We start from the raw sequence: 16,161 nt of genomic DNA, 5'->3' as shown, positions 1-16,161 counted from the left end.
TACATTTATAGATTGATATCTTGTGTATATGTCAACATAACCTGTATAATTATTAAAATAAAATGAACGCTTCCGAGCGATACGTCATAACTGACTCGCCTAAACCAAACGAGTTAAACACACAGCGCGAATCATACAGCTAGGAGTTTGCATTCGGGAGAGGGTGGATTCCAACTCCACCGCCGTTAGATCCAAATTTGGTTTTACGCGGTGCTGGGTCTGTGTCTTATCATGGCCATCCCAGCGTCACCGAAAACCTGCCATCGTACGCGCAGTTTTTCTGTGCCCGTATTAAGACGATCCGATAACTACGGATGAACTATTAGAGGTAATGAAGAGAGAAAGGGGAGGGGAAATTAGATGCAATTAGAGGAATTACGAATTTTCGAAAGAGTTAGGCTACAACAATAATCATATGCTTGGAATAATAACTAAACATATTTAATAACATTTTTGATGATAGGAAAATGTCCCATTTACAAAAGGAAGCAGAAAGATCCAATAATGGTTATAGTATCATTACTCTGTTGGATACACTTAGGTTTATACTGGGATATTAGCAAAAGGATTCATAAAATGTGTCGAAGAGTGCTCTATACTCTTGTGTATCAGTCTGGTTTCGGGGAAAGGATGGGCACTTAAGAAAATATATTTCTAATTAATGTAATAATGGATAAATACTTAAAGAGAAAGTAGCCTCCGTGGCTCAGACGGCAGCGCGTCGGCCTCTCACTGCTGGATACCGTGGTTCAAATCCCGGTCACTCCATGTGAGATTTGTGCTGGACATGGCGGAGGCGGGAGAGGTTTTTCTCCGGGTACTCCGGTTTTCCCTGTCATCTTTCATTCCAGCAACACTCTCCATTCTCATTTCATAGCATCTATCAGTCATTACTAAAACACTTTGGGAGTGGCGACCCCATCGTACTAATAGCCTATATATGATTCATTCATTACATCCCTGACCCGGTCAAAGACTGGAAAACAGGTGGCAGATTTTCATTTTCACTTAAAGAGAAAAGGTAGTAAATTATATGTTACAGCTACAGATACACAGAAAACCCTTGATTCTGTCAGCAGACGTGTAGTCGCTGCGAATTTGGCTGGAATAAAATAAAATGGTTAATGACACAGAAGTGTACTGAGAGGATAAATACACGATTAAAGTAAAGGAAAATTAACCGCAAGGGAAATTGAATCAGGGGTGGAATATATTACCAGAATTGTTCATTATACATATTAACGATATTTTTCATATGAAGGGAAGGAGAATATGATAAGCCCATGTATTAACATTAAACAAATTTCTGGTCTTGTTTTCACAAATATCCTTCAGCTCTCTAACATCAGATTGTATGTAACACCGCATAAAAGAATTGCTGAATATTGCAGAAAATGGGGTTTAAAATTGAACACCAGTAAAACGAAAACAATGTTAAAAGGGAAATAAATTAAAGAAAAGAAAGAAGTTTTTTAGTTGGTGTAGAGTAAGAAGTAGTCAATAAAATAGAATATTTAGGAATTATACTTGTATCTAATGGGCCGGACTGAGTGGCTCAGACGATTGAGGCGCTGGCCTTTGACCCCCAACTTGGCAGGTTTGATCCTGGCTCAGTCCGGTAGTATTTGAAGGTGCTCAAATACGTCACCCTCGTGTCGGTAGATTTACTGGCACGTAAAAGAATTCTCGCTGGACTAAATTCTGGCACCTCGGCGTCAACGAAAAGTGAAAAAGTAGTTAGAGGGACCTAAAACCAGTACCGTTGTTGTTAGTATCTCACGGTAAATGGAGTGAATAAATTAGAAGAACAAAAATGAAAGGGCTGGCATTTCTATCTAGCACGAAATGTTGAGGGATAAAGATGACGAATACTGAATATACGCTGCATAAAAATATTCTACATCCGCTTGTAAAATCCAGAGTACTATGTGTGTTGAAGTCTGGGGCACTGAAGAAAGCAGTAAAGAACTAGATGTAATAGAATATGAGTTCTGTAAGATGATAATGGATCTTCCAGAATGTACTGCTAATGATGGAGTTAGAATGACGGTGAAGATGTAAGTGTACAAACAAATATAGCTAGAATGGTAATAAAATGAAGGTTAAGAAGGGAAATATTAAATTTAGCTCACCAGCATCAGATGAAACATTCAAATGGTGAAGTCTGGCTAAGCAAAGTAAAAATGATGCCATACAGAATAGTAATGGGAGATGTTGGGATAAAGATGTGAAAAATGAACTACACTACTACTAAAATATTTTCATTCCTCCCCTGAAGGGGGAGGCGGGCCTCTTAGACGGTGACGCTGTCTCTCAGGCCAGGAGATTTGTATCGGAGAAGAAGATGTGCGAACAAGTTAAGAGGGTTGGCGGCTGTGGCCTGTAGCAGGAACTGTCCCGGCATTCGCCTTAGTGCAGGAGAATGGAAAACCACGGAAAACCATTCTCAGGACAGCCGATGGTGGGGACCAGCCCCTCTCCGTCTCCCAAGTGCAGAGCCGTCGGACCAGCCGAAGCCCACTCTGTAACGCCCGACCTCAAGAATGAAGACAAGAAGATGAGTAAGAACATAACTAAAAGAGTGAAAGATATTGAGAAGCAGATGCTCATGGAGAATGTAGAATCAATTATTAGAATTCTGTGAAATCCAAAATCTGTAGACCTATGTTAAAAAAGGCTTACGAATAGAGAAGTAAAAAGTAAGGTGTGGTGGTTAATGGGTATTTGATATATAAGAATAAGCAGTGCTTTTTTTTGTAAGAATGAAAGTGGCGGTACTCGCGGGAACTTCTTAATAAACTAAATCTCACACTCTGTTCATATCTCCAGATGTACCGATTTTATTACTTCCATCTGTTTATCTGGCCCTAAACTTGTAAACTCTTGGCACATCTTACAACCTAGCATTTTATTTTTCGTACAAAGCGACTCGTTTCCCTCTTAAGTAATTGTCCAATAATCGGGCCCATCATGGTCAGAATCGTTTCCCTCTTCAACTTCACTAAATCTATCGGTACTTGCGATGTTTTTTCACATTCACAGGTTCAGGAGTTACTTCAGAAAACTGTCTTGCTTTCATTTATTGCTCACTGGTTAGTAATTAGTTATTTGTATTAATTTCAATTCTTTAACTTGTGAACCGCGTGCATCCCTTTGCTCCTACTAAATAACTATGAGATTGCTTGCCTTGGCAGCACAAATTAAGTTTATATGCTTTTCAAATTATTTAAATGCATGGAAAGCAGTTAAATTTAAATACAAATTACACACGTGTCAGGAAGCCAACCCTCAATTACTTTAGAACGACAATTTACAGAAACTTCAGTCATGTGCTCGGATACATTATATCTGTAGAAATGTAACAAAAGCGGACAAACAAGCTTGATTTTAAGGCATAAGCCAACACTTCATAGAAAAAGTGATAGGTATATTTCAAATTCATTTTTTGTTTTTTCGCCACCAAAAAAGCACTGAGAATAAGATTCAGAGACGAAATCATGGCGGAAATCGTTGTTCATTTTGTGGACAATTAATGGGAGAGGCTTTCAATTGAGAGCATACAGGCGGACTGACTCACCTAGAGTTAAATATTTGGGTAATGAATATAAAGCAAAAATAGAAAGATATAAAGAATATGCAATTGAAGACATGCTCCGAAAAATAGTCCAACCCTCATTTTGTTTTAAAGGAGAAAATTTAAGTTATGAAAATGGAACCAAAACAAATATATACTGCAGTAATTTTACCTCATGTGTTGCACATCAAATCAAAGTAGGCTATACAGTACATTCAGGAGAATCTTTTTTATAACAATTTTAAATTGTTTTATTTCAGACTAGCGATGCAGTAGCTCAATGAACTTAAGGGAAGTTGTATACTCAATGTACATGTGTTAGTTTTATAACATACCTACCTGAATTTGTGATAAATGGAAAGGAAATACACATAATTCTGACAATACATTATGTAATATACACAAGGAAAGTGTTTTTACAAACAAATAAGGCACACTTTATCAACAAATGCAATAATCAGGTTGGCATGCAGGTACTTAATCCTGTACCATGACCTAATCTTAATCAGGAATATCAAAAAGGATCTTCTGTTTCTCGCACGGGTCTACATGCTTTTGAAGAAAGATTTCTGTAGTATGCATGATACACAGGGGGTATGCCATCTAATAAATCTGAAATATCCATGACTTTGGCTGGAACTACATGCAATGAACATTCTATAGTAGGTGACGTGAATATTAGTGAATATTATTCACATCTCATCAAAGAGATAGTACTCTCAGGAATGAATTTTTAAATGATAAATTGCATTAAAATTCGTATGTAATGTTCATAATATTAGCCGCTCTCGGCAAATGCATTGTTTCAATCATCAGTTCACCACCACACTACACCACAATGTTGATGCTTACCCTGCAATGTTTCGTACTCTTATTTAATTTCTGCTCTATCGAGAACGGTAGGGATAGACCAAGGTATGAATATGACAAGCAGATTAGAGCAGATGTAGGATGCAATAGTTACGTAGAAATGAAAAGGTTAGCACAGGATAGGGTGGCATGGAAGCTGTATTAAATCAGTCTATTGACTGATGACTCAAACAACAAGGGGTTGGCCTATTTTTGCGTTCTGACAAAGACACTCAGGTTAAACACTAAAATTTACACCCACTGTATTTCATATAAATGATCCCTGCTTATATTAGCGCATGTGGGAATAGTTATTATTCATGTTGCTCTCAAGATAGTAGCAGCTAAGTTACTTTTTTTAACTTTGAGGGTTAGACCGTTTTTGCAAGCATGTCTTAAATTTTAAAATGATGAAATAAAGAGTGGATTTTACACAAGAAAGAACAGCAAAAATCTAAAATTCTAAAAAATATGTGGCAGAAGATAATTAGATAGAACAAAACAAGCAGTAATTTAACTATTGAACTATTTAGCCATTGAAGGATAGAATACATGCTTGTCCTAGAATATACAGGGTGGTTGGGATGAACGTGAACTGGCTATATGAGCATTAGAGGACTGGTCATACTGATATATAATTTTAAAGTAATAATTCGATATCTCGCACCATTGTCAAGTCACCCAATCCGATCGCTTCGCGAGCAAATTCAAATGGGCTTTGCGCGGCAGTGTTGCTAAATCTTCACGAGACTTAGGACCGGCTTGAACGCCATGCCGAGAAATGAGCATCAAACAAAACACACCGTTGTTTTCCGCCAGTGTCACCGTAGCGTGCTTGCTGTGGCTCGAGTCTGTCAGCTTGAAGGTTTGTGTTCAAACCCCTCCTCTGTCGAAGTTTCATTCTTCGGCTTGTGCTGTCATGCCGGCCTTAAAGCACGTAATGAAATGGCGTATGGATTTTAGTACCGGGAATGTCCGTAGGCGACCTGCGTGTCGTGATGAGGATGACCCCTATTTGCCTGGTGTGAAAATGGGAATCCACGGAAAACCGTCTTCAGGGTTGCCGAGAGTAGGGTTCGAACCCACTATCTTCCGGATGCAAGCTCATAGCCGCGCGCCCCTAACTGCTCGGCCAACTCGCCCGGTGAGGATGAAATGATGATGAAAACTACAAACGACAAAGCCCCTGTGCCAGCGAACTTAACCAATGATGGTTAAAATTCCCGACCCTGCCGGGAATCGAACCCGGGTCCCCTGTGAGCAAAGGTCAGCACGTTAACCATTTAGCTATGGAGCCTGCACTTAAAGCACGTACAGGTTTAGCAACATGCAATATTTAATATCTGAACAAAACGCGGACTGAACAAAACGTTCTGAGTTGGTGATTCATGAAAATAAGATTTTTTTCTATCTTAATTCAAAGTCGAGTTATTTAAAGGGTTGAAATTGTGAAGTACATTTTGGGACACTCCATACATATAGGAGAATATTAATCTAAATGCATCCTGCCTACAGTGCGTACAGTTTGATACCATGCTGGTTCACATGATAAAGGACATCCAGGATTTCGGGTAATTATTGGGTGAGGGTGGGCATGTGAAATGAGGAACAGCTATTAATGCAGGCATTCCTATATAATAAAAATATTTATAAACAAACAGAAAAATAGAACAATAATAAAACTTGTTTCTCAAATACATTTTTGAACGAGTCTTGGGTACGGAGTTTTCAATAATATTCAAAAGTAATCAGAAAAAATAGAACTCGATACACAAATACAGCAAATATTTTGATGGGATGTGTTATGTACGAAGCTATCAACAATGTTGTTGTTTGAGTCATCAGTCCATACACTAGTTTGATGCAGATCTCCATGCCACCCTATCCTGTGCTAACCTTTTCATTTCCACGTACATCAGAACATCATTCATACAGAGAGAGCTGCATGTACTCGGTAGTTAGTTACTGCTGTAGTTTCCCGTTGCTTTCAGCCGTCTATCACAATAATCACAAGTAAATAAATTAGAAGTTGCTTCATAAATGCATTTTCTTAATAAATGCCGTATTACTGTATATTATGCATTTCTTGATACGAAATGTGAAAAGCTCTACCAGCAAATGTACCACATTGTAAATTGGGAAATGTAGTTGTCGGAAGGACCGAGCTCGATAGCTGCAGTCGCTTAAGTGCGGCCAGTATCTAGTATTTGGGAGATAGTAGGTTCGAACCCCACTGTCGGCAGCCCTGAAGATGGTTTTCCGTGGTTTCCCATTTTCACACCAGGCAAATGCTGGGGCTGTACCTTAATTAAGGCCACGGCCGCTTCCTTCCCACTCCTAGCCCTTCCCTGTCCCATCGTCGCCATAAGACCTATCTGTGTCGGTGCGACGTAAAGCAAATAGCAAAAAATAAAAAAATAAAAATAAATAAATAAAAGTTTTCGGAAGGAATGCCCGATTTCTAATATCATTTCTTGACATTTAAAAAAATTAAGAAATAAGATTTGGGGGAGCAAAATGGCACTTTGCTCCCCTAAGATCACTTTGGAATGGGGGCAGAAAAGGCCTTGCTCTGCCAAAGTCGGCGCCACTGGGATATACTGTAATTAGTAAAATTGAAATGAATTTATTCTGTTCTTATAAAGTGAAACACTCCTGAACTTCTTTTAGAGAGAATGTGTCTCTTAATATGTTTCAGGTTCCAGCAACAGTCTCAAATCCCATTCATTCCGTCACCGTCAACATGGGAGTATGTCTACCCGAGGTGACTTTAATGGTACTCCCACTACTACAGCTGAAGAGATGACAACCTTCTCCACCATGCCGACAGTTCTCCCTCCAATAGATATGATCGTGCGTCTCCACCAGGAAGCACATCTGCAGTGCGACCTGTATAAAGACTCCAAACCAAAACATACTCCAACATGGCGACACAGGGATCATCTGATCGTAGATGTGACAACAGCGCGTGCGCTGGCGCACCGCTACTCGCATGACCCTTTGAATGGGCAACTGCGAATCGCTAATGTGAGACTGGAAGATGGTGGCTTGTGGCTATGCGAAGAACGTGATCCTGAGACAGGACGTACCATATCAACACCTGGCATTAACCTCATAGTCACAGGTGAGTTGTAAATATATATTTTAGCATAACGAGTAAGATCTGCTCCCTATTGTAGGGCGTGTATCCTATCCCAGGTTCAATTCCAGTGAATCTGGGGATGTTGATTTTAATTCTGAACTGAGGGCTGGAACGGTGTTCACTCAGTCTAAGGAGACCAACCGAGGAGAAGTAGCGAATTTGGTCAAGAAAGCAAAGCAACACAACTGAGGACGTCATACACTGTCCACGTAGGACTCTAGGATCTGTACGCCATCTGGATAGCTGCAGGCCGATGCGCCGCGGTATTTTTAATTACTAGTAACACTGCCTTCGTAAGGTATAGGCCGTACTGTAAAAAGCGCGCCGAGCTCATCAGCTGATTGATTGATGTGTGCTAAGTGTATGTTAAGAGTTGTACTTGTGAATGTAATACATGAAGACTGGGAGCAGTCTTTGGATAACTGAAGCTGTTGAAACACATACCTCTATTTTTATGCATGTGTAATACTCTTGGTTGTTTTACAGTCTGGATGTAATTTGACATATCGTCCCTCCTATGCCAAAACCGCGAATGTGACAATGCTCTTACCATTCATTATTTCCCTTAATACTGGTCACGGTTCCCGGCCAAATATTGATAAGCACCAGAACAAAATTCGTTGAGTTCATTTTCCTATGCTAGTATGTAAAGGAAAATGAATCCTAGTGTACCGTACTGCAGGAATGTATGTTTGCATCACATATTTACCCGCTCCTAGAGTATGATGTATTTAAAATTCATTTTTCTTTACACAAGCGCATAGGAAAATGAACGCAACGAAAATTGTTGTGATGGACTGTATATCAATATGTGACTGGAGGCGTGAACAGTCTCAAGGGAAATAATGGATAGGAAGAGCATTGTCACATTCGCGTTCATTGGCATAGGAGTGACGATATGATACACGCGTATTTTAAACCATTGAATACATTTTATATGTTTACATTGACACTTATTGTTAATTCGCTATAAACAACACTCGTTGCTATTCCATGTATATATTACCAACTTCATAAAACTGAAAACTTTAAATAGTAAATAAAATCAATAGTTTTAGACTCCGTGACCTTTACACTACTCCCTCACCAGTAACCGAGTTACGAACAAATTTTAGTTTATGATGGTGAGGACAGTCTCTGAACATAAACACACAAAAACACAAATAACACAACAGTTAAGAATGAAATCATGTCAGATATTTTTTATTACATTTTAAAAATATCCTTGATGGTACTGGTCACTAATTCTTAACATGGAACAACTTGCTGTAAGAAGCGAGCAGGAAATTTTATTTTCTCCGACTGACCTTGATACCCTGGTGTTCTATGGTGGCTGTTTGTTGAGGTTGATTGTCCTTTGCAAAATGTGTAGGATTCCTGTCAGAGGAACCATGTCCTTCCTGCAATAGATAGGCTTGTTTTAGTCTGTCCACTCATAGATTAGCAAGTTTCCCCTTGATCTTGATGGTGACGTACTGTATTTCTCATGCCCTGTTATAACAGGGAAAGGGCCTTCATAAATGGGTTCCAAGGTTTTTCTGACCCTGTATGTCTCACAAATAAATGGAAACAGGTTTGGAGGTCTTTTGGAACAAACACTGATCTTGGTGGTATATTTGTGTAATGGGTTTTAGTTTTAGAATTTTATCTTGTAGGGTAGATGCAAATTTATCAGGATCAATATTTGCTGTTGGTTCCTCGGAAAATTCACCTTGAACTTTAATAGTTTTCCCATATACTATCTGTGCAATTGAGTGGCTTGAAATTTTTCGAAGCTCAGTCCACGATCCCACTAAGACAGTAGGTAGTATTTCTGTCCATTTAGTAATATCATGTGCCTTGATAGCTGACTTCAGGCTCCTCTGCAGTCTCTCAACTTTACCATTTCACTGGGGATGATAGGGCGTAGTATGCTGAATTTTCATCAAACAAATTGTAGCTAAATTTTTAAGCAATTGTGATCTGAACTGTGCTCCTTGATCAGTGATTGCACGTAATGGGTCGCCGAATCTTGCAATCTAGTGATGGTAGAAGGCTTTTGACACTTTTCAGCCGTAATATCTTCCAGAGGTATAACTTACATCCAGGATGTGAAGCGGTCAATTCAGGTTAAACAATAGGTCATGCCATTGGAGGACGGCAGAGGTTCAATGAGGTAAACGTGTACAACACAGAAACGGTCATCAGGCCCTTCATATTCTTCGAGTTGCGATTTAGTATGGAGTGGTTTTCTGACAGCTGACACAGGATCTAGTCCATTGTCGTGCATCACTAGTTAGCATCTTCACTGTAGTCTTTAGACCAGGATGGGTGAAGCCATGTAAATGCATAAATATTTGGCGACGAAAAGCCTTGAGAATGTTACGTCTGATGATTGCAGTGGAATTATCACACCAAAGCTTTTCTCCTGATGGAAGATGATATTGCTTAAAATGTAAGGAGTTGTTGTTATTTCGAAGTTGCTGTAATTCTTCACCTTAGACCTGGCCCTTAGCTGTTTGATCACAGTCCGTTATTGATACTTCATCAACTCTAGATTATGCGTCGGCAACAATGTTTTCTGGCCCACTGACTTGACGAATATGAGTTGAAAATTGTTATATGTACTGTAGCTGTCTCATCTACCGAGGAGATGCCTTTTCGTTGCTTTCCTTGAAGCAAATGTTAGCGGCTTGTGGACAGTGAAGATAACATGATTCTACCCTCCAGTAGATATTCGAATGTCTTTACAGAAACGTAAATTTCCAACACTTCTCGGTCGTAGGTACTATAAACCTTCTCTAACCGACAGCTTCTGTAAGAAGAATGAAATCAGTCTCCAACTTCCGTTTTCCAATCGCTGGAGTACAGAACGATAGCAGAATCTGATGCATCGGCGAACAGTGCTATAGGCGGGTTAGGGTTAAGGAAAACTAATAATTCTGCATTTACGATATCTTATTTACATTTTTCAAACATTTTATTTGCTACATGAGTCCACTGAATATGTCTGTTGTCCTACTTTTTTGCTCCCTTAATGTACCTACTCGAGCAGGACGGCTTGTGTTTGTGCAGGGTTTTTCAGGTAACGTCGGTAGTAGTTGACTACACCAAGGAATGTAGGAGCTCATAGATTTTATCAGGTAACCTGTAATTTAAAATTGCTTGCACGTTCTGAGATAGGGGACGAGTGCCCTCCAGTGTTGTCCAATTTCCGAAAAAGCCTAATTTTCCTCTACTCCAAATACTGACTTTGAAATATTGAGTGTGTGGTTTGGGTCACGTAGCTATCAGCTTGCATTCGGGAGATAGTGGGTTCGAATCCCACTGTCGGCGGCCCTGAAGATGGTTTCCCGTGGTTTCCCCATTTTCACGCTAGAGAAATGCCGGGCCTGTACCTTAATGAAGACCAGGGTCGATTCCTTTTCACTCCTACTAGCCTTTCCCTATCCCATCGTCGCCATATGACCTATCTGTGTCGTGTGACGTAAAGCAGATTTCAAAATAATAATAATAATAATAATAATAATAATAATAATAATAATGATACGAAGCCCATACCTAGATAGTCATTTCAGGACTGGTTTTAGGTGTGACATGATCTTTTATACTGGCTGATACTATTAAAATATCATCCAGGTATGGAAATACAAAATCAAGTCCATACAGAACTTCATTTATAAATCGCTGAAATGTTGAAGGTGCGTTTCGAAGGCCAAAACTCATAACGTTAAATTCATACAGTCCAAACGGTATGGTGATACGAGTCTTAGGCTTATCTTCTTCAACTATACGTATCTGAAAAAATGCCCTGAAGTGATTAATTTTGGAAAATATTTTCTTGCCTGGATGCTTTCTATGCTGGGAAGAGGATAACAGTCCGAAACTTTTATTTCATTTAATCGCCTATAGTCACCACGTGGGCGTATTGTGCCATCTTTTTTGGGGGACTATTTGAAGAGGACTAGCCCACGAGGATTTGGATGGCCTAATAATTCCATTGTCCATCATGAATTTGAATTCTTGTTTTGCCACTTCCATACGTTTTGGGTCTAGTTGTCTAGCCCTAGAAAACACGGGTGGTGGGCCTTCATTGGTAATGTGGTGTTTGATATCATGTTTAATTTTCCCAGGAATCAAATTCGGCATAGCTATATCTGGATACTGCAACAATCTGAAAATTGAACGTTTTAACTGATACAAATGATAAAATTTTCTTCTGAGATTGGCATAACTTCATCCTTACTGCAGAGCTTGGTTACACCATCTATCAATCTCTTATTGCGAACATCCACTAATAACTGGAATTTATTCAGAAAGTCAGCTCCCAATATTGCCTTATTGACCTTTGCAACAATGAATAGCCACTGGACATAAGCTCGAAGTCCTAAATCAATGATACGTAATTCAATTCCGAATATAGGAATTTCTGTCCCGTTGGCAGCATATAATTTAAAAAATAAATCAATTTTAGCCTTCGGTCTAGCTGGGACCGATGAGACATGAGCTCCACTCTCAACAAAAATTTCAATCCAGATTTTTTCCGTGACAAATAGGAGAGTTTTGCGAGAATTGACTTGGGTGGCCGAATTTGCCGCAAATTCAACTGTGGTTTTCAGTTTCCATGACCTGACCAACTACATGGAGAAGTACATTACCTGACTTACAGCGATGTCCAAATCGAAAGTGGTAGTAGCAATATTTACGTCTGCGAATAACTCTTCCAGGATTTAATAGTGCTATTGCTACGACGGCGATGCACACCCCTATGTTGAGATCTATCTTGATGTCTTATAGATATCAAGATATTTGTTCCTCTGGCCGTGAAAGTATAGCTATTATGTCGTTCATCGTAACATGAACAGTTGACAATTGACTAGGCTTCTGGTCTCCAAACTCAATTCCACGGTCCATCGCACACACAATTTCCCATCAATATTACTATTCATAAATTCAGTATCACACAGTACGGTTACAGTGGTTTTATCTGATAACCACGAGCAAATTTCCTGTTGTACGTTTGTCCTGGCCTGAGAAGAAGTTACTTTAAAAAAATGATAACTCTCTTTGGGGTGGTTGAAAAAAATTGTACCACGAGTATTACACCACGAATACATGTTGCTATAACATATACAAGTTTCATTGCCATCAAACAAGCAGTTTTCCATGCATATATTTTTAAGTGAGCGGTTCCTAGAGAAGAACCCCCAAACCCAGACATAATTTATTACAACCACAAATAAAAATTAATAATTAATGTACTTCAAGAACAATTATCTTATACGCTCTAATGCAGAATTAAACGAGGAAAATATTGGTATACCTCGTTTTGAAAGAGCCCTGTCGGTTCATTTGTAATTAACGCCTAAACTGGCGTGTCCATAATAAAAAATATCTTAATACTTTTATCCTCACTATCCTTAAATATATTTAATAGACGTTCCTTAGGCAACAAGTATCTATGCACATCGCTGCCCTTATAAATATTCCATATATTTTATAGGCGTTCCTTAGGCATCGAGTATCTGTTTATATCTCTGCCTCTATTACTATTCCATATATTTTCTGTCCAGTTGAGACACTAAATGGTTAAATCTGTTCCTTATGTCTTAATTTTACAAATACTAAATTTCGCCTCCACTTGAGAAAACCAAATTTCAAGTTTCTCTGTCCAGAAATGTGAAATTTTTAAGCTAACCTTATTTGCTTCTGGTCGGTCTTCGGGCATGCTTTCGTTGTTCACCATCTTTTCTCCATATAACGTCGGGTTCACCAATAGGTAATACTCTTGCTTGTTTTACGATCTGGATGTACGAGGGCTGTAAATGAAGTAGTGGCAACGTAGTCCACAGACTCTCAGGAGATCGTGCATGCGGAAATAGGATATGGGAGCGGTCAGGTGGCGCTGTTGCCAATATGTAATGTGCAATTGACGGGCATCCAGTTGGGAGTGTTGTTGCTGTGCGGTGTTGAAATGAATAAGGTCTATTTTACCTCACCAAAGCAGGTTTTCAAAAGGTGATCAGCGTTCGTTGATTTGAATCAAGGTACCCCGTGGCAAAAATGCATCAGAATGTTATCGAGCATTACGTGAAGCATGTGGTGAGAATGCATAACCGTAGAGGACGGTTGTACGATGGGTCAAGGCGTTTCGTGCGTGTCGGAATGAGAATGCGAAATTGCACCGCACACGTCGGCCGACCATTCCTCAAGATCAGATTGATATCGTGAGGGGCCTCGTTTTCGTAGACCATGATGGAGTGCCCGGAAATTATCTATAGAGGTTAATCTCAGTCACCAGACGGTGTGGCATATATTAACGAAATGTCTTAATACGAGGAAACTGTTCCGTTGGGCTCCACATCAACTCACCGACGTACAGAAATGGCACCGGTATGCACTGGCTGGTAGCCACCTGGACAGATACTGCAATGAAGGAGACGCATTTCTGTAGCGTGTTGCCCCCATTGATGAGACGTAGACACGAGTCTATGGGTCAGAATTAAAGCGTCAAACGAATGAATGGCTTCACCCAAGTTCGCCACGTCCACATAAATTTCGACAGGAATCCAGTCGAGTGAAGATTTTTCTGATTGTGGCATACGACTACGAGCGTGTTATTCTTACGCATGCTGTGCCTGAGGTAAAAACCGTCAACAGTAAATGTTATTGCCGATTTCTGAAGCGAATTCTCAGCCCCATCGCGCTGCATGACAACGCATGTTGTCATGTCGCAAACAGTGTCAAGGTCTTATTGCAACGGTGGCATTTTACTCACCAGACATGAGTACTTGTGGCTTCGACCTGTTTTCGAAGTTGAAAGAACCCCTCCGAGGCCGCCGATATCCTGACGTGACAACTGTACTCAGCGTAGTAGTGCACTCGGTCGCTGTTGTCAACAGAGAATGCCTTGCTAGTGGTCGCCCACGGCTTCTACACATTTGGCGAAAGGTAATAGACTTTGCGGGTGAGTACATTGAACGAATATATTGCAATTGTATTTTTTAGTAAATTAATTATTGCGTTCTCTCAATATTGCCAATACTTTATTTACAGCCCTCGTAGATTACTTTTGCCCTTTGTCCGATTCCTTTGCTGTCAACTTTAACTTTCTTCAAAACCCGGGGAACTATTTGTTGTAGACCGTTATGGCCCACTTCCTAAGCCGAAACGAAGCATTACTACGAGTATTGTTAATTACACGAAGCTTCTCAAATCAAAGGAAATAGTTTCCAGCCGCCCCTTAAATAGGGCATATTATAGTCATCTCGATCTAGCCGATACAGTCACCGGCAGGGATAGGGCTTACGGCGGAGAAGGGATATGAGTGAGGAGGAAGCAGCCGTGGCTTTAATTAAGACACAGCCCCAGGATTTGCCTGGTGTTAAAATGGGGAAACCATGTAAAACCATCTTCAGGGCTGCCGACAGTGGAGTTCGAACCCACTATCTCCCGATTGCAAGCCCACAGCTGCGCGCCCCTAACTGCATGGCCAACTCGATCGGTACGAAACATGCTAATGTGTCGTGAGCAAGGTCTAGACAGACCTTCGTCGTGAGGTGTCATCAGTGCTGCTCTACAGCCAAGGTACGTAGAGCACAAGGTAGGGATCACGGGAGTGATGCGCAGTAGCAAAGCAGAGGTGTGACGTCACGCAGGACCCTCGCGTTGAAGCTACCCTGAATGAGATAGTTCGAATATGAATCGCTGCGCACGCAGAAGCTAGGAGCTAATAATACACGAGGGTCGTGTATAAGAAACCGTGCGTGTTTATTTTATGTGATTAAACGTAAAATGTAGTAATAGTGTACACTTTTCAGTATGGTTTGTTGTGCCATTGCAGGCTGCACAAATCATAGCAGGGACGCGAAGGAACGAAACATACACTTTCATGTATTCCCTAAAGCCACAGATCGAAATAAATGGTGGCAGTAAGAAGTAATCAAAACATTATTGAAAGCTATCTTTCTCAGCTTTCAGGGTTGGGAAGATGTTATTACCATCCTCTTCCGACAGCTGTGACGCAAAGGGTGAAATCATTGCTTCTCAGCCTTAATGTTTCCGAGGCGATAAGAAATTCCAACTGTTCTCCGGAAGATTATGATACATTACGTCCAAATGTGTTATATACTATTGATGAAGTGTATCAAAACTCGGATATCGTGTACCAGTCTAAGGGCAGCGTTGAGCCCAAAACATCCTATTCTTTACCGGAGGATGAGCAAGAGTTCGTTAATGTCCTTGAAGAGCTAGTGGAAGAGCTTGAGGACAGTTGCGAAACCAAGGTTCGTGATGAGCTACTTGAAGACTTCACTGGATATATAGCTTTTAGGGTAAAGAAGAAAAACTTCGAAATATAAAGCATTATGGAGAGAAAACAGGTCAACCTACATGGGGTGGAAATTAGATTTCGAAGACGTCTAGAGACAGTTTGATCCAGCATACAGAGAGATGGTACACCACGGTAGTGCAGATGGAAAAAGAGTTCAAGTTTTGCCATGGGAAAGAACTGAAAGAGGGTTCTAACATCATCACGAACCTTACGGGTATCCTGAAGAAGAATTTCTCCGAAATTTATGAGCTTGCAAGTTGCTTCTTGAGAAGCCGTTCTTTTATT

The 16,161-nt window shown here is 40.2% G+C and overlaps 1 protein-coding gene across 1 annotated transcript in view; it reads left to right on the top strand.

The window, feature by feature from the left end:
* The window catches only part of LOC136874333 (CD166 antigen homolog), a 365,395-nt gene that overhangs the window by 161,852 nt on the left and 187,382 nt on the right, over window positions 1-16,161 (top strand). The window contains exon 2 of the mRNA XM_068227726.1: window positions 7,122-7,547. Within this exon, the coding sequence (XP_068083827.1) occupies window positions 7,122-7,547 (426 nt within the window). The remainder of the gene's footprint in view (window positions 1-7,121; window positions 7,548-16,161) is intronic.

The sequence above is a fragment of the Anabrus simplex genome, chromosome 5 (genome assembly GCF_040414725.1).
Source record: "Anabrus simplex isolate iqAnaSimp1 chromosome 5, ASM4041472v1, whole genome shotgun sequence".
Classification (NCBI taxonomy): Eukaryota; Metazoa; Arthropoda; class Insecta; order Orthoptera; family Tettigoniidae; genus Anabrus; species Anabrus simplex.
Note: the sequence above shows the minus strand (reverse complement) of the source record. Positions and strands in the feature narration are given on the sequence as shown.